At 43.2% G+C, this 20,621-nt stretch overlaps 3 protein-coding genes across 7 annotated transcripts; all 3 read left to right on the forward strand.

Annotated features, from left to right (window-relative positions):
• The first annotated feature begins 451 nt into the window (after nt 1-451).
• Nucleotides 452-2,986, forward strand: ostm1 (osteoclastogenesis associated transmembrane protein 1). Of its 3 annotated transcripts, none has more exons than XM_061270615.1 (7): nt 452-496; nt 649-902; nt 1,033-1,147; nt 1,412-1,509; nt 1,590-1,700; nt 2,023-2,188; nt 2,420-2,986. In XM_061270615.1, exons 2-7 carry the CDS (start codon nt 714-716, stop codon nt 2,476-2,478), a joined length of 738 nt encoding a protein of 245 aa, XP_061126599.1. In that variant the 5' UTR covers nt 452-496; nt 649-713; the 3' UTR covers nt 2,479-2,986. The 3 variants fall into 3 exon arrangements, with proteins under 3 accessions (XP_061126599.1, XP_061126598.1, XP_061126600.1); XM_061270616.1 differs by lacking the exon at nt 452-496 and having other exon boundaries at nt 649-740; nt 835-902; XM_061270614.1 differs by having other exon boundaries at nt 454-902.
• Nucleotides 2,987-7,792: 4,806 nt separating this feature from the next.
• drc1 (dynein regulatory complex subunit 1 homolog (Chlamydomonas)) lies at nt 7,793-11,928 on the forward strand. The gene is made up of 14 exons (XM_061270737.1): nt 7,793-7,863; nt 8,062-8,189; nt 8,263-8,446; nt 8,520-8,657; nt 9,173-9,259; nt 9,430-9,552; nt 9,642-9,763; nt 9,925-10,059; nt 10,286-10,613; nt 10,870-10,956; nt 11,022-11,099; nt 11,160-11,263; nt 11,382-11,534; nt 11,615-11,928. Exons 2-14 carry the CDS (start codon nt 8,080-8,082, stop codon nt 11,769-11,771), a joined length of 1,806 nt encoding a protein of 601 aa, XP_061126721.1. The 5' UTR covers nt 7,793-7,863; nt 8,062-8,079; the 3' UTR covers nt 11,772-11,928.
• A 1,159-nt stretch (nt 11,929-13,087) lies between these two features.
• Nucleotides 13,088-16,954, forward strand: LOC133146706 (DDB1- and CUL4-associated factor 4-like). 3 transcript variants are annotated; one of them, XM_061270671.1, is made up of 13 exons: nt 13,088-13,520; nt 13,595-13,680; nt 13,784-13,941; nt 14,011-14,093; nt 14,219-14,300; nt 14,403-14,549; nt 14,719-14,768; nt 14,865-14,944; nt 15,171-15,263; nt 15,357-15,454; nt 15,637-15,801; nt 15,872-15,986; nt 16,084-16,954. In XM_061270671.1, exons 1-13 carry the CDS (start codon nt 13,399-13,401, stop codon nt 16,302-16,304), a joined length of 1,500 nt encoding a protein of 499 aa, XP_061126655.1. In that variant the 5' UTR covers nt 13,088-13,398; the 3' UTR covers nt 16,305-16,954. The 3 variants fall into 3 exon arrangements, with proteins under 3 accessions (XP_061126655.1, XP_061126654.1, XP_061126656.1); XM_061270670.1 differs by having other exon boundaries at nt 15,171-15,454; XM_061270672.1 differs by lacking the exons at nt 13,088-13,520; nt 13,595-13,680; nt 13,784-13,941 and having other exon boundaries at nt 14,014-14,093; nt 14,223-14,300.
• The last annotated feature ends 3,667 nt before the right edge of the window (nt 16,955-20,621 follow it).

Consider the following 20,621-nt stretch of genomic DNA (forward strand, 5'->3'; position numbering starts at 1 on the left):
GATGGATGGATGGATGGATGGACATAGATAGATAGATAGAAGTTTGATATTGTATTTCAAGAAAACATTTTTGTTAACCTTGAAATTACATAGTCCCTGCGATTGGCTGGCAACCAGTTCAAGGTGTCCCCCGCCTACTGCCCGATGACTGCTGGGATAGGCTCCAGCACGCCCGCGACCCCCGTGGGGACAAGCAGTACAGATAATGGATGGATGGATGAAATTACATAGAAATTAGCAGGACATTAATAGCATCTGACAATCATATTCAGGTTCCTAAAAAAAACAAGCATTATACAGTATTCTGAACTCAACTAACCCTGTAAAAAAGTAACAATAAATAAAGATTAAATAATATAAATACAATGATAATACTTCACCTTCACACTAATTACATTTTTGGTATGCAAACTGCGTACTGGTTTTGGCTTTTACGCTGAGGTCTCGCGAGACTTCTCCCGGTCACATGATCCCGCTAATCCCAAACACGGAAATTGTGGGTTCCCCGAGGCAGACGAACGTACTTCGACGCATTTAAGATATCGAACATGTTTCTTAATTACCAAAACTTGTTTTTAACCGCGTGGTCGTTATATATTTGCTCCGTTGCGCCGAGCGAAGGAGCTAACGCCACACTTTCCGTTTCAGCTGCGGCGGAGTCGCCCGTTTTTCTGCCGGCGACGGAGGACGACTCTCCCGCCCCCTTCATCTTGATGTCCGCCTTCCCGGACGATTTGGAGGTGAGCGACTACTGCAGCGAGCTGCTGAGCCTGTTTGGCCAGCGCTATGAGACCTATGTCAACTGCCTGGTTACGTCTGCCCGGCCGGTTAAAGTTTGCCAGAACTGCTTCGGCGCCTACGGCATGCTGGTGAACACCTACATGAACATCTCCTCGGAACAGGTACCGCAACAACAATGCCCTTGGAACTGTGCGTCTCATGAGTTACTGTGGTCTTGTGATATTTCTTCCCTCAGGAGGCATCATTAATAACTCTGCATGGTTGGTTGTTTTTGGTGCTCAATGTATTCAGTTGGGTCCTGGCAATGAGAGCTGCAGGGACAGCCTTCTGCGCAGTGACCGTCTCATGCTGGTCTATCTGCTGTTTAACAACCTAAAGGACATGTGGACCAAATCTGCCTGTGACAGTAAGTGCACCCAAACACGACTGTAAATGCAAGACTCACTTCTCCTATAGTGAGGATCACATGACTATTAGAGACAAAGCATGTGACTTTTCTTACTTCTGCTCTGTGCAATGATGGCTCATTGTTTGCATGTTTCCCGTCTATTGGGCTATCTGGTGCTTTATTTTTGCTAAGATTATGTTGAAATGAATTCACATTGTTTTGGCCACTCAGGCACACTTGATGGTGAATGACAAAGCTCTTGCTTTTTTTTCCTCAATGTAGACTGTATCAATGATGGATTCCAGAGCCTCACCAATGACACTCTGTATTTCATGTCCACTCTCAACCAAACTCTCACCTGCTTTGATATGTATCAACAGGTACTCACTTGCTTATTCACACATTCCCAGATTCACACACAGAGATGCAATGTCTCACCCCTTTTGGCATGTCTCCGCAGGGGAACCACACAGAGCTGTGTAAAAACTGTAAGAGTGCATATAAGGTCCTCAATGAGCTTTACAGCCGCATGGAGAAGAACGACACCATGTGTATTGACATTGAGGATGGGGTACGTACGTGGCTAAAGTGGCCAAACAATCAAACTGCTCAAAGATTTCTTTTTTGGCCTTGGGATTTGGATGTGATTAACATTTCCCAAAGTCTTAGCTCTTTTTTTGCTGTTTGTTGCACATTGTGGCTGCGTGCAAGCTGACCGCACCGCAGCATTACTGTCTCACTTTAAATTTCAGTATTGTGACTTTGAAGTGTCAGCACATGTCATTTGCATACGCTGGCATTTCCAAAAAGACGACCACCAAGATGGGCGGACCGATTAGCAATATTGTGTCATAGTCGCCGCCGCTTATTTTGGCACTCTGCCTTGTTCTCAGATGAACGTGACCCGCAGGCTGTGGAGTAAAAACTTCAAATGTTCCCTCCCCCGCGAGGAGACGGTGCCTGTCATCGCCGTGTCCGGCTTCATGCTCTTTCTGCCCATCATCTTCTACTTGAGCAGCTTCCTTCACTCGGAACAAAAGAAACGCAAGCTCATACACCGTGAGTAACCCGCTTAATTCCCCCATTGTTTCGCGCACATATTTTGACAGGGGTTTTGAAGGCTCTTTGTGGGCTGCTAAAATGGGTGCGGGGTTGTGTACTTGGACTGTGACAGTAAAGTTTTGGCCCTGCGACGGGACCAAGGTTAGCAGTGAAGGCTGAACCTGACAAAATCGTCATGAATCCAGCCAACACGAAGAAATGACAACCCCTCCTCCCACTTTGTTGCAGCCAAGAGAGCAAAGTCGTACGCCGCCAGTCTGATGAACATTCAGGACAAGCAGAGCTGATGGCGGACGCCACTGAGGTGTTCCAAGTTTTGCACGTTTGGGAGGTTTGTGGTAAGAGCGGCTGTTACCCTCCGAAGGATGATTTCACCTGCTGTCAGTACTTTGAGGACCCGGACGAATTGAATGTTAAACACACTGAAGGTTGCAATGTTCACATTGTCCAAACTTTTCATTTGATTTTTTTAATGCAGTTGTATATGTCATTAAATTAGGATGTTTTGACTTTACCGCTGTCAGTGAAGCATTTTTAGGAATAGCCATTTACAACTCAACAGTTTGAGTGTTTGCATCCTGGTGTGCAACTATTTATGTTTATTAATTTCCACAATCCTTACAATATATCAACCGTGATTAAATGTGAAAGAAATTAGTTAGCTCGGCTTTTATTGAGCCTTCTTTGTGAGTAAAATGTGAAACATCAAAACCACTGAAGTGGTTTTTACCCTGCTGTACTTTATGCTGCTGTAATTCAAAATTGATTAAATAGGAACGGATCCGTGCTTTTAAATCCTAATATCAATTACATAGTTGCGCACACAGCTGCACAAACATCCTCGTGTTTTTGTGCAAATGTGTGTGCGCACATTGTAAAATGTGAGTCAGCGCTCTAGTTATGGATTGAAAAATGGGTTTTATGTCTTTAATGCAAGCCTGAGAGAGAGCCCGCTACAAAAATAAGAGAAGTACTCCATGTCCATTAGCGGTGACGCAAACATTTTGGCTAAATAAAACCGCACGGACATAAGTCATGAGAGCACTCTGAATCATGCTGCCAAAATCAGTCTTTTGTGGATATATCAACCTTTGAAAGTTGTTTCTTTTCTTTGTTGAGCTTGTCGTTGGGTTCATTTCCTGATATTTCGTTACAGCTATGTTTGGAGTGCTGGATTGATGAACATTAAGCACATTTATGTCATTATTTATTCACCCTGTCGGTAGTCCCCGGACAGATCGTTAAAAGCAGAATATATACAATAGTTTAACAAATAGCATCCATGTGGCGGTGTTCGAACCTAAATAACTAAATATAACAGTACTCACAAGCATATTGAGCCACTTTCAGTAATTGAGTAAAACTGTTTGCCTTACTGTATTATACTGCCGTCTAGTGGTCAAATGTTGCGCATACAGAAGAAGCCGTAATGAAAAAAAATTACCCCCTTCACTTTTTGTTAATTATATTAATACTTTTACACACATATATATATATTAGGGGTGTAACGATTAGGGGTGTAAATCGCGGGTTTTGTCACGATACGATATAATATCGATATAAAGAACTACGATACGATATTTGCCGATATCTTAAAGCCTGCTGCGATTCATTCACGATATATCGCGATATAGTGCTCTACGATCGATTTTTTTTTTTTTTTTTAATAAAAAATATAGAACAATATCCTGATTTATAACAATTCATACGCAAAATCAACAAGGTACTGCAAACTCTTTATTTAGGAAATGACAAGAGTATTGTAGTATACAAATTCCTTACTTTAACACTGAACTTTGATGTCGTGTTTTTTCTTTAAATGTGCGGCGAGATTTGTGCTCCCTGAATATTTGATCACCGCATGGCAGGATTTACAAACTGCACGTGTCTTGTCCGTTGAGCCATCTTTTCTTTGGAATCCAAAGTGCTTCCAAACGAATGACTTGAAGCCTAAAGGGGAGCAAATTTCCTCGTCAGCCCAGGAGCCGCGTACTAGTTGTCCCCTCCCCTTTCACGTGCGTGATCTGCTCACAACACAACAACGCCGGGCGCACTGCTCCCGAAAAGAGGAAGCAAGCAACAATGAACTGGATTTCAAAATAAAGTCGCGTCTAATGTCCGAGGTCAAACACGGCGATATAAATCGATGTTTACCTTTAGCATCGATGCCAATAAATCGCAGAGCATTATATCGATTAATCGATGTGTATCGATGTATCGTTACACCCCTAGTAACGATTCATCGATACACATCGATTAATCGATATAATGCGCTACGATTTATTGGCATCGATGCTAAACGTAAACATCGATTTATATCGCCTATGTTTGACCTCGGACATTAGACGCGACTTTATTTTGAAATCCAGTTCATTGTTGCTTGCTTCCTCTTTCCGGGAGCAGTGCGCGGCGTTGTTGTGTTGTGACCAGACCAGGCACGTGAAAGGGGAGTCGACAACTAGTCCGCGGCTCCTGGGCTGACGAGGAAATTTGCTCCCCTTTAGGCTTCAAGTCGTTCGTTTGGAAGCACTTTGGATTCCAAAGAAAAGATGGCTCAACGGACAAGACACGTGCAGTTTGTAAATCCTGCCATGCGGTGATCAAATATTCAGGGAGCACAAATCTCGCCGCACATTTAAAGAAAAAACGACATTCAAGTTCAGTGTTAAAATAAGCACTTTGTATACTACAATACTCTTGTAATTTCCTAAATAAAGAGTTTGCAGTACCTTGTTGATTTTGCGTATGAATTGTTATAAATCAGGATATTCTATATTTTTTATTTTAAAAATATATATATATCGATCGTAGAGCACTATATCGTGAATGAATCGCAGCAGGCCTTAAGATAGGGGCAAATATCGTATCGTAGTTCTTTGTATCGATATTATATCGTATCGTGACAAAACCCGCGATTTACACCCCAAATATATATATATATATTAACGGGTGTAACGATTCATCGATACACATCGATTAATCGCTATAATGCTATATATATATATATATATATATATACACACATACACACACACACACACATTATAGAGTGTTGGTTTCTCGATTAAAACAAAACAAAACACGCAGCTTCCGCTGCACTGCGTCAGCCCGAGTGAGTCCGAGGTGCAGAGTTCTTAAAGCGGCTCGCCTTTCACACAGCGGCGGCCCTTGTTGCAAACTCTCGCATGGGGGTGGGCTTTTCCTCCATCATTAGCGGCTAATCTAACAGCAGGATAAAGATACTTCACCCAATAATCTCCACCGCCACACACACCCTCGTTAAAACACATTTCTTGGCTTCTTGGTCTGATGGAGCGTAGCCACTAGGGCCCATCAGCTCACCGCTAAGAGCATTACGCGCACACCGAGTCATATGAGCCCCTTCAGGGCGGCGTGTTGCATGAAAATGCCGTGTGCCGGCCGGCCGGCCGGCTCGGTGGTGACAGTTTACGATTCCCGCTAAACTCTGCCGTTTGATTAGTCAAGTGAGATGATAAGCCTTTAAATAAACACAAATGTATTAGTTGATAACAAACAGTGACGTAAATGTGTTTTTTAGTTTAAATCAATTGAATAAAGGTTATTTAATATGTAAAAGCTGAAATAAATCAAAGTTGTCCATTAAATATAATATACAGTTATACCAGCGATAAATCAATAAATAAAACTTCCACATTTGAAAATGTCCTGTATAAACTGCATAACATAGTATTTGACTATTATAGTTATGCTGCCATTGTATTTTTATTTTATGTTTATGAATTTGTGTATACAAAAAAAAACACATTTGAAATGTCATTGCAACAAAGACTGCCAAACAGCTGAGTGACTTTTGCCAGATTTATTGCTGCTTTGCAATAAAAAATAAAATCCAGGAGTAATCGGCCTAATTCCTCATATAATTTTTGACCACCTAATCCACTAACAGTTTTGATATTGCAATGTGACAGCCACATCATACTTGTTCTGCTTCTGTTGCTGGATTATAAAAGTGCTGAGATTTATGTTCAGGTTTTAGTGTGAACAATAAACACTTGGAAAATCATTTGTAAATCTCAAATGGCCTCTTCATTCACTCCTATTGTTTTTGAAAGCTTTTGTTGACGTTGTTTTTTCTTGCTTTTGACTGGAACTGTTCATGATTTCCTTCAACCTGATTAAGGCACCAGTTTCAGCTAAAGAAAAACGGTGGGTAGGTTTTGTGTACTTTTGGTGATGAGTAGTCTTATTCTAACATTCTCCCAAACACGCCAGAAAATGTGTCGTGTTTGATTTAGAAACAGTACTGCTCATCACCAGAAGACCACCATACCTGAAGTGAAGCATAGTGGTGGCAGCATCATGATTTGGCACTGAATGCTTTGTTTTTTTTCTCACCTGGTGTTAGAGCCTTAGATAAGGTGGAAAAAAAGTCAGTTCAAATTTATTTGGGCTTAATCAAATGCACTTTAGATGGTGGCAGGTGTATTCATATTTAACTGGAGTTTCAATGTTTTCATTCTCAACAGTCATAGCCCAGTCTTGAGGGTGCACATACTTTTGCAACCACATTATTTCAGTTATTTTTACAGGGTGTGTAGACTATAGTATCCACTGTATCTCATTGCTTTGTCATGCCAATATCAAGAAAGTGTTAGTTGGCATTTAGGTTGTTGCGTAAGACCTGGAAGGCTACCACCAGCCAGCAGCGTCCCCCCCCTAAAACGTCAGTTAACTGGCTGTAGGTGACCTTTAGGCCGCACACCTCAACGCCTCAGCCATGAATATGATTCTTTGTCGACTAAGAAGTAAACAAATGCCCCCGCGGCTTGGATTTAGCATACACACGCGTGCGCGCATGCATCATGCACCTGCGAGCGGGGGTCAAAGTCTGTCAATCCCAAGATTATGGCATTAGGCTGGATTATAGAATCACTCTCTTATGGCAGTCATTGAGTTTGTAATCTCAGCTCCATACAAAAAAAAGTGTTCACGCTTGTAAGAAAAAGAGACGTCCTGCTCCCTCGTGGCCCCTCGCTTGCACAAAGGTATTATGTCAAGTCAGCTGTTGGTGACATCGCAGATGTTGGATCATATGTCAGAAACCTTTGCTACCCGGGGGACCACTTGAGGATAAAGCAGCGGCTGAAGGGCACGAGCGTCTGACCCCCTTGTGTGCCATCATCTTGTCAAGACAGTGAGCATTTGGGCAAGTGGGCTGCTGTTTTTGATCAGGTACACTGTTATGTGGTTTATTTTGAGACAATACCGCTATCTACAGACAAGTCTTGGTATTGCAGATTTTGCTCAAAAGGAAAGGCTTGAATGCAGTGCTCGGTTGCCGAAGCAACAGGTCGCAAAACGCAACCCCGCGATATTCTGCAGGAATCTGCACGCTTCCTAATTTGTCATACCGTGAATATTTTTTACTTATCAAAACATAATTATGGAAAAGGTAAAGGCTGCTGGGAAGACGTGTGAAAACTTGGATGTTTCTGAAATGAAAGACTCGGAAAACAGGTAAATTGGGTCGTTATGTTCGAGCACTTTATTTAGAATTTATTTTGGAAAGCCAAGTGTATATTACTGCGCTAACACGTAAATGCGGGATCAAATGGCCTTCTGTCACTTTGTGCACATGGAGAGTGTCCACACAGGAGAAGCTACCTCCAGCAGAAGAGCATCATGCAAAGGTTGGTAAATTGGGAACTACTCTTAGTAGCAGTACAAATTAATACATCAATTAATAAAGGCAAGCATAATACTAATTTGGAGTTATGTGTTATATGCATTTGTGTAATGTCATACTTATATAATGGACATACATCACATCATTTATGAATCAACCTATGTAGTGGATAGCTCTATAAATTGTTTTGTTTTTTTCCCAGCCGCGCAGCTCCGGGAAAATGTCCAAGCTGGAGAGAGATTTGCTGGCTTTGGTGACCGACATCCAAGTTGCAGCTGATGCCAAAGAATCCATGCAACAGGAAGAGTTGGAGGAAGCTCGCAGGAAACGGTCAGTTTTCATTTTGCCAATGAATAAGATTGACACCTGTGTGTCCTTCCTCATTGTGGCCTTCTCGACTCAGCACAGAGATGCTGGAAAAGGATTTCAAGTCCAGCCAGGAGAAGTTTGAGGAGATAACCAGCAGGTGGTCGTTGGCGGAGCAGACCGTCATACCTCATGAGCTGCAGGAAACGCTCAAGTGGCAGCAGCTTCTGTGTGCAGAACTCATTGAGGACAAAAGGAAAGTCATCAAAGACCTCCAGCAGGTAAGAGAACGACATAAACTACGTCAGCCCACTGATGCCAGGGCTCCATCGACGACAGCGATGTCTTGAGCAGGAGTTGAAGAGTGGAGACGATCTCTACGTGAAGGACTTGAGGAGGCAGGCGGAGGAGATTGAACAGATGACGCAATGCTCTGAAGAGATCATCACGACTCTGACTCAGGCCTACAGGGAGGAGCTGGATGAGATTGAGGTGCAGTCATGTCATGTACACTTTTGTGGAATTGGCATCAATGTTATTACCATCCATCCATCTTCTTCCGCTTATCCGGGGTCGGGTCGCGGGGGCAGCAGCTTTAGGAGGGACTCCCAGACTTCCCTCTCCCCAGCCACTTCATCCAGCTCATTCCCGGGGATCCCAAGACGTTCCCAGGCCAGCTGAGAGACATAGTCTCTCCAGCGGGTCCTGAGTCGTCCACGGGGTCTCCTACTGGTGGGACATGCCCGGAACACCTCCCCAGGGAGGCGTCCAGGAGGCATCCTGATGAGATGCCCGAGCCACCTCATCTGGCTCCTCTGAACGTGGAGGAGCAGCTACTCTACTCCGAGTCGCACCCGTTTTTTGTTATTACCATTGGTCACGTAAAAAAACAAAATAACTAAAACTATGGTCAAGAAAACATTTTAATTACTTGAACAGTGATGGCACCTCACCTTCTTGCTAGCTGGAATATGTGCTCTTTGTTATTGACACTTACCTTTGTCCAGAGCGTGTACCGGCGGGAACATGAAGTCTTGCTCACAAAAGACCAGAGCGAATGGGAGCAGTGCCTCCAGGAGCTGTGGGACCAGCAGGTTAGGAGACTTTTAAATTTCTAACGCATGGGGTGCATGTGTAAATAAAACTTATTTATTGTTTGTGCCTTCTTGTTTTTATATTGTGTATATTGGGTTTCTTTGTGGTGTCTTGACATGTGAAGAGATTGACAATAAAGCTGACTTTGACATTGATGGTGTGCTTGCAGCAAAAGAGGCTAGCAGAGAGGAAGAGGACAGTGGAGGAGTACGAAGCCAAAATTTACAACCTGTCGATGGATCCCGAATACAAATATGATGCGCTGAGGGCCGAACACTTTGCTAAGTGTCAGGTAAGGAGATAAATTGTGTGACCGTGAATTTATATGTAGCAATGTGATTGATTTTAATGAGTAGAGTTGAACACGTCTATTTTTTTAAGGCTCTGGAGAGTGAACATGACCAAATGCTGGCCGACAGCCTGCTTAGCAGTATTAACTACATCAAAGATAAGGATGACCGAGAGATGTACAATTTAAGCCGCATGAAGAGCAGAATCCTCAAGTAAGTTAAATGCTGATGTTGCTCTACAGTGAGGCCACGCCTCTTAAAGGCACACAGCCAACCCTAGTCATCACTTGTAATCAAACTGTCATTGTTCTTTTTTATTTATTTTATTTATTAATAATAACAACAAAACAAAGATTGTACACGTTGTGTTCCAGGCTGCAGACAGAGCTGAAAAACCTGAGGCGCACCTATGCGAGCAGCAAGAAACAATCAGAAAAGCAGAGCGCCCGTTTGACCGATGACTACAAACGCAGCATCGAGAAATACAAGTGCATGCAGCAGAGAATCAAGTGAGAGATTAGAAATTTGGATTGAACCATTTCGGGGGGGAAAAGAAATGCATTTTATTTCCTTTCAATATTACGATGGCAATCGAATATAATTAGTTTTTTTTCCAAGATCCTTGTTACAATTTTTGAGAAATTGCAATCTACTAAATCACAATGCCCATTTGATCATTTAGCCCTCTGAAAGTTGCACTCCTTTTCTTAATTGTTATCTTCATTCATCCTTCAGACACTTTGCTGTCACTGATTCCAAACAATTTAAGGACACATGGAAGATGCTTGACAAGGAAGTGAGGCAACTAGCGGAGAAGGCTTTAGTCATCGACTCCATGATTTACAAGCAGCTCCTTGGTCTGGCCTGGCCGAGACCGCGAGCGGCCTCCTCCTTGGGTCTGTCCGGTCCAGACCAAATGTGGAAACAAGCCAGTGTGGAACAGACCGGGCTGCTGCTTGAAAGCTCTGCTGGGACGGACGCAGCTGCTACGTCACTGGAGGAGGAGGACATGGTGCCCTTGGAGACCATGAAGGAACTCATGGAGTTGCTGTGTGATGAATTGGTGAGCCCCACACAATACTGATTTTTCCTCCCCAGCTGAAAATGTCTATCTGAAATATTTTCATCCTGCTATTACAGTAAGTCACTTTTACGTAATATACAAAGAGTTGATTTTTTTCGGGCATGTTCCACATCTTGTTCAATGAGTTCTACCAAAAGCTCAGATCTCGTGGGCATGGATGATTTTACTTTACACTAATCCAATGTCACACTCAGCATTTTTTCAGTGTATCTTTTTTCTGTGTGCTCTGTCTCAGGGCTTCCTGACGAAGGACAGACTCCAGTTCTTGGCAACATTGGGCAAGAAGGAACAGAAATTTGTGAAGCTAGAAATTCTTCTCGAGGTAAGTTCTTGTCAACCTTTTTACTGCCCAGACATCACAGAATCTTTTTTCTTGCCCCCAACCAGATTTTTGGCATGGAAGAGGAGGATTTACCCAGGTTGGCTAACTTCATTCTCAAGTACCAGCAGAGGGAGCAAATTGAGGTGAGGAGTTATCTGAACTATGTAAGCAATTGGCCTTTTCAACAAACGTACTTCTTGTAGGGTTGTTCTGCTGACTCAGAAGGAGGCGCCAGTGGCTCGGCGTGTAATCCAAACCACATCTTGTCTGCTTTTAAGGAGTTCTTGAAGCATCAGGGCCGATTCAGGTTAGCTAAGAACAGCCTCAAATAGTAAACTTTATTGCTCATGTATTTATCAGCATCTTTATTATTGGTGTTGTAGGATTTGCAGCTGGAGCTAACATTTATTTTTGCTTGTGTGAAGAAAGAGCCATGCCACTGGGCATCCCCGCTACTGGAGCGCAGACATGTGGGACTCCTCAGCGGACGAAGCCTACTGGGAGAGTTTAGCCAACGTCATCACAGAGGATAAACTCAAAGTGTGGGAGGCGGCGGAGATCACTCTGAAAAAGCGCATGTGAGTAAATACTAAGTGGCATACATACAAATCCATATGCACAATCAAATTTTAAAGGGTTGCCTTCCTCTCTCTTCCAGGGCTGTTCTCACCAAGATCTCCGACCTTATCCCTGAAATCAAGAGCCTGGAACAGCAGAACGCAGAACTTCGCATGCTCCTGCAAGAGTCTGTCAACTCAAATCCTGACATGCTATGTACCAGGAACCAGAATTGCTGTCAAAATAAACAACAGTAAAATATGTATATTTTTTATGTTTTTACGTTTCAGGGCACAGCACAAAATAACTAGGATTGGATTTTAGTCACGTTGTGATTAACCTATTGTGAAAACTCAAACTACACTGGACGTAAAAATGTAAACAAATGTATTACATATGTAATAAAGTCAAAAAGTCAGTCAGCTTTATTGTCAATTTCTTCACATGTCAAGACACACAAAGAGATGGAAATTACGTTTCCACTATCCCACGGTGACAAGACATAGTACACAATGCCATACAAGTAAACAACACAAAAAGTAAAAACAAGAAGGCACAAACAATAAATAATAAGAGTGATGAATAAATAATAAATAAAGAGACAACACAATAAATAAGAGGAGCAAAACGGAGCCAGTGTGCATAGAGCAAAAGTACAGGACCCTACGCAGAAAGGGGAAGCGAGTTCAGGATCCTAACAGCCTGGAGTATGAAGCTGTTGGTGAGTCTGGTGGTGCGGGAGCGCAGGCACCTGTTCCTCTTCCCAGAGAACAGAAGATCAAACAAAGAGTGAGCGGGGTGACTCACATCACTCGCAATCGTGGTCGCCTTGGGGGTGAGATGGGAGGTGTAAATGTCCTTCAGGGCGGGGAGTGAAGCACCAATAATCTTACAAGCCGTGTTCACTATGCACTGCAGGGCCTTCATGTTGTATTCAGTGCAGCTACCACCCCAATCAGCGATACAACAGGAGAGGACGCTCTCAATGGTGCCACGGTAGAATGTAGTCATGACGGCCGGAGGAGCACTTGCTCGCCTGAGTTTCCGCAGGAAGTACAGGCGGCGGTGAGCTTTCTTCGCGGTGATGCAGTGTTGGTGGACCAGGAGAGGTCCTCACTGATGTGCACCCCCAAGAATCTGGTGCTGCTCACTCTCTCCACCACAGCACCGTCGATGGTCAGTGGCAGGTGTTGGTTGTGACCCTTCCGGAAGTCAACAACAACCTCCTTGGTCTTGTTGACGGTCAGCAGGAGGTTGTTGTCCCTGCACCACGTGGCCAGAAGGTCGACCTCCGACCTGTATTGAGTCTCGTCGCCCCCGGTGATGTGACCCACTAGAGTCGTGTCGTCGGCATATTTCAGCACGCGGTTGCTACTGTAAATTGCAGTGCCACTTGAGATTATTTTGGGGACAATCATTTTTTATTACAGGAATAAATTGTAACATTGGATTTTTTCCCCCCAATATTTAACAGAATAAACAAAATCCACATTGTAGATTCAATAAAATGTGGAAAACAACAACCAATGAAAAGCATCTACGTCACGCACTGTTGTTAACGATTAACCAATGACGATCACGTCAAGGCGGGCCCAAATGACGGAGGCTCACTGACCGGAAAGCTAGTTTTCCAGTCTTCGAAATAACTTGAAACTATAAAATCGTCCAAATCTTTGACACCCTATGTATCTTACCAGTAGGTAAATAAAATCTACCACTTGTGGTTTATTTGCTGCCGCTAAATTAGCCGAAAAATCACACAAACTCTTAAACTTCGGGTAAAGAAGGCTAGCTCCACGCTGGAACACCCGACGTTGTGCTGCAATGGAGTAAAAACAAAAACGACAACGTGGCGTCTATTCGGTTTAGACCAAAAGTGCAGGGATGAAGAAGTGGACCTGGAAAGAGGACAGACGAGTCCAAAGAGGACAGCAAGGTTACACTCGTCACCCTGGACGTGGACGCTACCGTGGAAGACGACGGTGGCGACCATCATGGGAAGACAGGTGATGCGTTTTGGGGCTAGGAAATATATATTTTCCAGAAAATGCTAAATGTCGTGCAAATTCGGAATCCTCAGGGATGGCTATGATGCTGCAGGGCCTTCTTCCAGAACATCTGACAACGAAATCAGCTCTTCTTCCTCAGACAACAGCGTGGCGCCAGGTTGGTACCAGACATCCCCAAAATTACTCTTACAAAGAGTAATCCCTGACTTGATCTTGAATATACACAACATGCAAAAAACATGAGCCTTTTCCACCATCAGAACTACCAGGTTTCTACTTTGACTCGGAGAAGAACAGATACTTCCGCTTGTTGCCGGGTAACAACAACTGCAACCCTCTAACCCGGGAGCACCTGAAGAAAAAGTCACAAGAGAAAGAAAGAGCCAGGATGCTCGAGGAGGATGGCAAGGCCACAAAGGTATGACAACGTACATTACATTCATATTGAGCCAATCCAATGAGTGTTAAAATGTTTTCTTTCTTCTAGAAAGCTCCGAGGGCAGGGCTCAACGCTTCCTTGCTTCTACAGAATAGACGTCTCGGGCTGCTAGCTGAGATGTCCTACCACAGGTACTGTATTGTTGGTGTCTTTTGTCAACATTGAAATTTGTTAGAACATTTGTGTCACCACAATGATTAATATATTAAGATTTTTATTTTGGAGCAGTTTATGGGGTTAAACAATGAGCTTTCAGGCAGGTCCACGAGTGTAGGATCAGCACCATGAGATGCTGCAAGCTGGACCATCAGAGCGCAGACAACTTCAGGACTATTATGGTCAGTGAACGCACCAAAGCAAGCTCCTCCTATGAATTCCTCCTCCGGGGGAACCAAAAATTGCCAATTGGATTTCATCTTCTTCTTTTTTTTCTCCTGTAGGCCGACTCCACGTGCGAGCAAGTGTTCACTGTTAGCGACATGTCTTATGGGGGCTGCAAGTACAGCTGCTTGGGCTTCAGCAGAAGCAGCAGCGGTGGATCGCTGACTGTCAAAATGTGTGACAACCCCTACTTCACCAATTACAAGGTGAGAATATTAAAGAGGATTGTTGATGTCAAATTGACTTTTCAGTCGGATGTGATAATTAGAACATAAAAACCTCAGTTGTTACCTGATAATGTAATCAGTGAGCATCCCTCTTAAAGTTAAAGTCCCAATGATCGTCACATACACATCTGGGTTCCATATGTTTCAGGTGAATTCCCTCTGCTGGGCGTCAGTCAACCATCTCGACTCTCACGTGTTGTATCCTCTGGACAGTTAAATATATTCTGTATGTTTTACTTGTGTTTTGCGTCAGCCCATTTACAGCGCTCCTTAACTGAAGCCTCAATTGTCCAGACTATGCTTGGTGGGGGTCGCAAACAGGCTCGGCTCCATCACTTTGCTCCCAACGGCGCTCTTCAGCAACTCTGACTCAAGTTACATCTTTTTTGTTTTTTTTCATTATTATTTTTTATAAATCTGGCATTGAACTTGCTTTTTATTGTGGTTTATATCAGATTAGAAGTTGCAAGAGCTGTACCTAATAGTTTAAGAGTTAAAAGTGGTAGGAAATAGCTCTCAACCAAAGTGAGCTCAGAAAACATTTTTTGCATAGACTGAATGTGCAGGTGTACCTAATGGAGTGTCTCCTTCCATCCACAGATCAGACAGGGATGTGCTGCAATTTTAAGATCCCCATGGCCTGGTGTTGCGCTTGGTGTCTACATCCGCAATTTGACAAGTGGTTCAGTGCAGGTCAGGGTCACAAAATATTTCATACTTTTATTCATGTCATTTCTGTAGCAATATGTGCACATAATCTAAAGGCGCGATTGCATTTGTTGGCAGGTTTGTCCTATCAGGTAGTCCTGCAACAAGCCGTCTCAGGCAAAAGACAAACAATCAGCGTCGACAGCGACATCTTGGCTCAGCAGTTTTGTGTTGGAGTGAGTTTGCCTGTTTTTTTTTTGTTTTGTTTTTTTTTTAGCTTTATTCTTGTACGCCATGTCAGACAGGATATACACGCGTACTGACATCTCAACTGATTGTGAAAATGTGAGCCAGTCCAATTTGTCCAGATTGGCCATTTGTGTGGAGCCATCTTTGACATGACGAGTAATCCACGCAGGTCCCCTTGCTGTTCAACGGCTGCCGGTCGGGGGAGATTTTCAGTCTCGACGCGCGGAATATGAGAGGGAGTAAAGCGACGAGCTTGAAACAAGACTCGGCCATCACGTCTCTACGCATATTGCAGGACGAGAACTACCTGCTTGCTGCGGACATGTCAGGCCAGGTCAGGAATGGCGCTTTTGTCACACCTTCACCGCAGCAACATCACCAGCTGCGTGTGATCTCTGTTCCAGATCAAGCTGTGGGACATACGGGCCAGGAAGCCAGTACAGGAGTACCGGGGCCACTACAACGAGCATGCCGCCCTCCCCATCCATGTTAGTGAGCCCGAGGGCCTTCTTTTGACTGGTATGTCACAAAAGCACTCACGCGCTAACTGAGAATGTCAAGATACTTGTACTTCCTATCACTACGTTGCAATGAGATTCTTCTTTTTGCCCACAAGTGGGTCAGGACTGCTACACAAGGTTCTGGAGCCTGCGGGACGGCCACCTTCTAAGGACCATCCCATCGCCCCACCCGGCCGCCAGCGATGCCATCCCCAGCGTGGTCTTCTCCTCCAGCCTTGGTGGCCGCACGGGGGTCCCTGGCCTGCTGATGGCTGTCAAAAAAGACCTCTACTATTTCCCCTACAACACGGATGAGACAACACCACAGGAAGCCTGACTGAACACACGAAATCTGCCTTTACAAGGAATGTAGTCATTTGAAAAGAGAGTTTTTTGCAGCACAGTTGTGCCGAGCTGCAATTTACTAAGAGCTAGTTCTTAGATTTGTTCTTCGAGATGGGTTCTTTTCTATTCTAAAACAGGAAGAATACTTGCAACGTTTGCAAAAATATAGTTGAATGAGCAAATAAAAATAAAAAAGCATCTTGACAAATTTAATTTCCAGTCCAGATCACGGTGCTGACTGCTCTTTGTGTCATTTAGTTTAATGCTTAATTTTTGTTTTGATACGGTATTTTGTTTCAGCATTTTTTATTTAGTTTTTAATGTTTTTTATGTTAAAAAACAATGTTTTTTCAGGTTAAAATAATTAAAGCTACTTCCTCTGACATGATGAAACTACAGATTTTTTTTGTCATCAATATAAGTCCCAAAAAACTCTGAAAATGCAATGTATATTGACAGATACACTGAGGACATGTCCCCCCCAAAAATTACTTAAAGGCAATGTCAGAAATGTTCTAGAGACTTGTGTGTCATTTTGATGTTTTTTTTTTAAAATAAATTTGTTCTTTTTTGTTAAACTATTGTTGCGTTTTGTTCAAGATGTTCGTCGTTGAGCAAAGAAAATAAAGATGTGGAGTAATAGTTGGTTCTTTATTTGCCAGATCTTGGGTTGCTTCACGGCAGTCAGTACAAGTGCACTTCAGCAGATGAGAACAACCACGTCAGACTCCAGATCAGAAGGTTTTATACTCTTCGCAAGCAGGAATATGGAAGGAAGGAAAAGCGAGGGGAAAAGAAGGAAAATCATATCCTCATAAGAATGTCTTGTTATCTACTGAATGTTTTGTATCAATGTGTTAATGAGCTCTGCCTTATGTGTAATGGAAAAGCTACCAAGCTGTTTGTGCCGTGTCTGTGCTCTGATGGAGCAACTATGTTTGTATAAATTAATACTAGAATTAATATAGACTATTTAGACATTGCTGTTGCTCCCTTTTCAGTCCCCCTTTTGACTGGACAGGTCAACCAAAAGGCAAGGACAAACTAACAAAGTGTGTCATGAACACGGGAATATTGGAACATCTGATAAGCGGCCGGTCAATCTAACTTGTGGCTCTCAATTACAGGAGTAATCAGTCCGTTACACAAAGAGCGGAATCAAAAAACACAACATCCGTACACCATGTAAAACGAACACAGATGATACACGTGCTTATGTCGGGGTTGGGGGAAGAGTGGTGGCTGTAGGTATGAGAGTATCAATGTCCGTGCAGGTGTCATTAGAATGTGCGACAGAAATTTGTATCAATTCGAGGGAAGGCTGCAATTTGAGCCGTATCAGTGGAGACATGATAAAGAGCATGAGCACAAATACCTAACATTAAGAGAGTAAATGAGGGAGGACTGGGTGGGGGTTGCAAAAAGTGATGTATGATCAAAAACTTCAATGTCAGCAAGAAACCGCCGTGAGGAGGAGGTCTCGCCTCAATTCTCCTGTTCAATTTGAGTGTGTGAGTGAAAGACCTGCGGCATGCTATAATGCAGGAAAAGGCTCACACGCTCCCTTTGGCTTAGGCGACCAAAATGTTATCAATAACATTAGTCCGAGATAACACTTGCTCGTAGTAGTTCAGCCGTTGGGGGCTTGGCACGTCCACTGGTGGAGGGTAAGCACAGTTCTTACCCCCTTTGCAGCTCTGCTCCGTCCGGAAGGAACCTGAAAACGTCTGCTGTGCAGTCTTGGTCTTCAGTGGGTGCAGTCTTGGTCTTCAGTGGCTCAGGGTAGACTACCTGGCCACCAAGGGGAAGAGGATTATTCCGCCTCTTTTTCAATTGGGAGTGGGGACGCTGTCGATGGCGGATCTGGATCTATGCAAGAATCCTTCACAGGGGCACACTGAGAGAGATGATACCACGTGTCTCCTTTGCCGGCCGGCATGCGATGTGCGCTCCACCACTGCAAAGGGTCCAGTCCACCAAGGCTCTGTCCACTTTCTCTTCAGGACTTTCAGCAAGATAGTTGGGGTGATTTGGATCTTGGCGTCCTCCATTTGTGTGCTCAGCAAACCACCATCCGGATCAGCAACTGGAAGGGCCGAAATTGGTCCAGGAAAACAGCAACCTTTCTGCAACTCAAAAGGGGTGTGCAGCATTCCCCCAGACGTTATTCAGTTTCTTCGTCTTCACACGCAATTTCTCCAGAAATTGCATTTTCTAGGTATTATTATTCTTTTATCAAACATATTCCCCATTTCTTGTAATTGGTCTATTTATCTCCTACATTAAATGACCTTCTAAATATTTGTTGCTTATCTTGTAGCTGTATGATTCATCATCGTTCGCAGTTTGTCTTAAAAAAAAAAAGTTAAACCTTATCATCCCTAAATTGTTACCACGCAATGTATCCATCCATTCCATGTTGTTGCCTCTCATTCACTCCCTTCCTTTCGAGATCCTTCTTTGTCTCCTTCCATCACTGTATGTTGAATTCTTACATGCCCTGTTGAGGCTTCAAAAACAAGTACATTTGAAAAAACATTGAATTTCATAATTTACAAATTGATTCTATTTACTCATTTACACTCACTCTCCCTCCTTTGACACATTCATACAATGTGTTAAATTGTGTCATCAGGGATCAAAAGGGACCGACAAAGCGTGCCGGCACAGTATCATACTGATCGTAGCTGGACTAGCTGATCCAGTTGTGTCCGGTCATTGGACTGAAACGGGCATTCCACATTGAACCATTTTGTCGTCAATGGTGCCCCTGATCAATCATCAAATCCTAGGTATTCTAATCTGTACTATACTTTCAGGTGAGAAGAATTTTATCCTCTATCGTGATCACAACACCCCAACTCCAAACTATCTTGGCCATTCATATTGCGCACACCCCCACACACTTACAGACACACCCATTCATTCATCCTTACAGCTCAACTCTTATCCCACAACAAGCAAATTTAGATGTAAGTGAGCAAGCAAACATTGAATCCTAAAAATAATTCTACCTGTTTGGACAGTCTCGCCAATTAAATCTTTTGTAAATACATCAATCCAAGTTTCAATAAAATTATCAATAAATATTTCTACTCGAGAGGCTAAGTATGGGTCTGTGTTAGGGGCAGCAACAGATGGCTCCCAAAAAAATTATCCTAATCAATTATTCTCATCAAAAAGCTAAGAAAGAATAATCAGACTAATTCCTCTGGCTCTTTTTTACTTTGTCATGTTGTTAACTGTCGCTTTTTAAGCACAATTAATTTAAAGGTCAAAAGTTCTTACAGCCCTTCTAACTCTCCTTTTAATGGACACAACTCTCTGACAACATCATTTCCACAGAGGTGTAATTAACTAATAACATTGAGGTACATTGAGCAACCTAGCTCCCTTTTGACTGTATTCAATTGGGTCCGAGTGTCTTATTCCCAATTTAAAAATTTTACTTGGCTAAATTTCAACTCCTTTTAAGTTTGACGAGCCCAAATATCTGATCCCACTGCTTGTTTCCTACCGTTTTAAAATACTATCTGTATTATCCAAATCTATTCCACACATTATTCCCATATTATCAAAACTCCTCAGTTATGTCAAACTCAGTGCAAAGCAAGCTTCCATCCACTTTGACCCAAGCCCCACCAAGTTTGGTAACGCTTAAGCAAGGAGTCCAGTTCGGTTGTTGTACACTTGATGTTTCACGTGTCTTTCGCAGCACCCCATTGTCTCAAGTTCTGCTTTAGTCGTCTCAGAGCCAACCTGTCCAACACTCTTGATTGAGTCAATTTTTCAAAATGTCCATTTTCATCTTATGAGTTCCTCCACCTCTCAATAGCTGTACTCATCTCTGAGGATGAGGTTTTTCCTCCGGAAAACAGTGCTTGCCTCCCCCCAAGCACAAAAACAGTCTTTCTTTGTTCTTGCAACGCTCAAAGCCAGGGACCGTTATCTTGTTGGTCAAGGCTGCAGGTGGAGTTTTGGGATCGAGTTCCAGGGCACTGGGAGAGACAGACTCGGACACCAAACTCATAAGATTGTCTACAAATTTAGTTGCCATTCATTCACCAGGAACTTTTGTTTATCAGATTCCCCTATAGCAGTGCTTCTCAATTCTTTTCTGTTACGCCCCCCCCTAGCAAGAAGAAATCTATTCGCGCCCCCCCTCCCCACCGTGACTATCCGTGACGCCCCACTATTTGAGAAGCACTGCCCTATAGTGACATTGATCTCATTTGCATACTGTAAGTCCTGCAAACTCATTCTGTTTTCAAGCTACATTTTTTTTCATTCAAGTCATCTTGCGTCTGTG

The sequence above is a fragment of the Syngnathus typhle genome, linkage group LG22 (genome assembly GCF_033458585.1).
Source record: "Syngnathus typhle isolate RoL2023-S1 ecotype Sweden linkage group LG22, RoL_Styp_1.0, whole genome shotgun sequence".
In the NCBI taxonomy this organism is placed as follows: Eukaryota; Metazoa; Chordata; class Actinopteri; order Syngnathiformes; family Syngnathidae; genus Syngnathus; species Syngnathus typhle.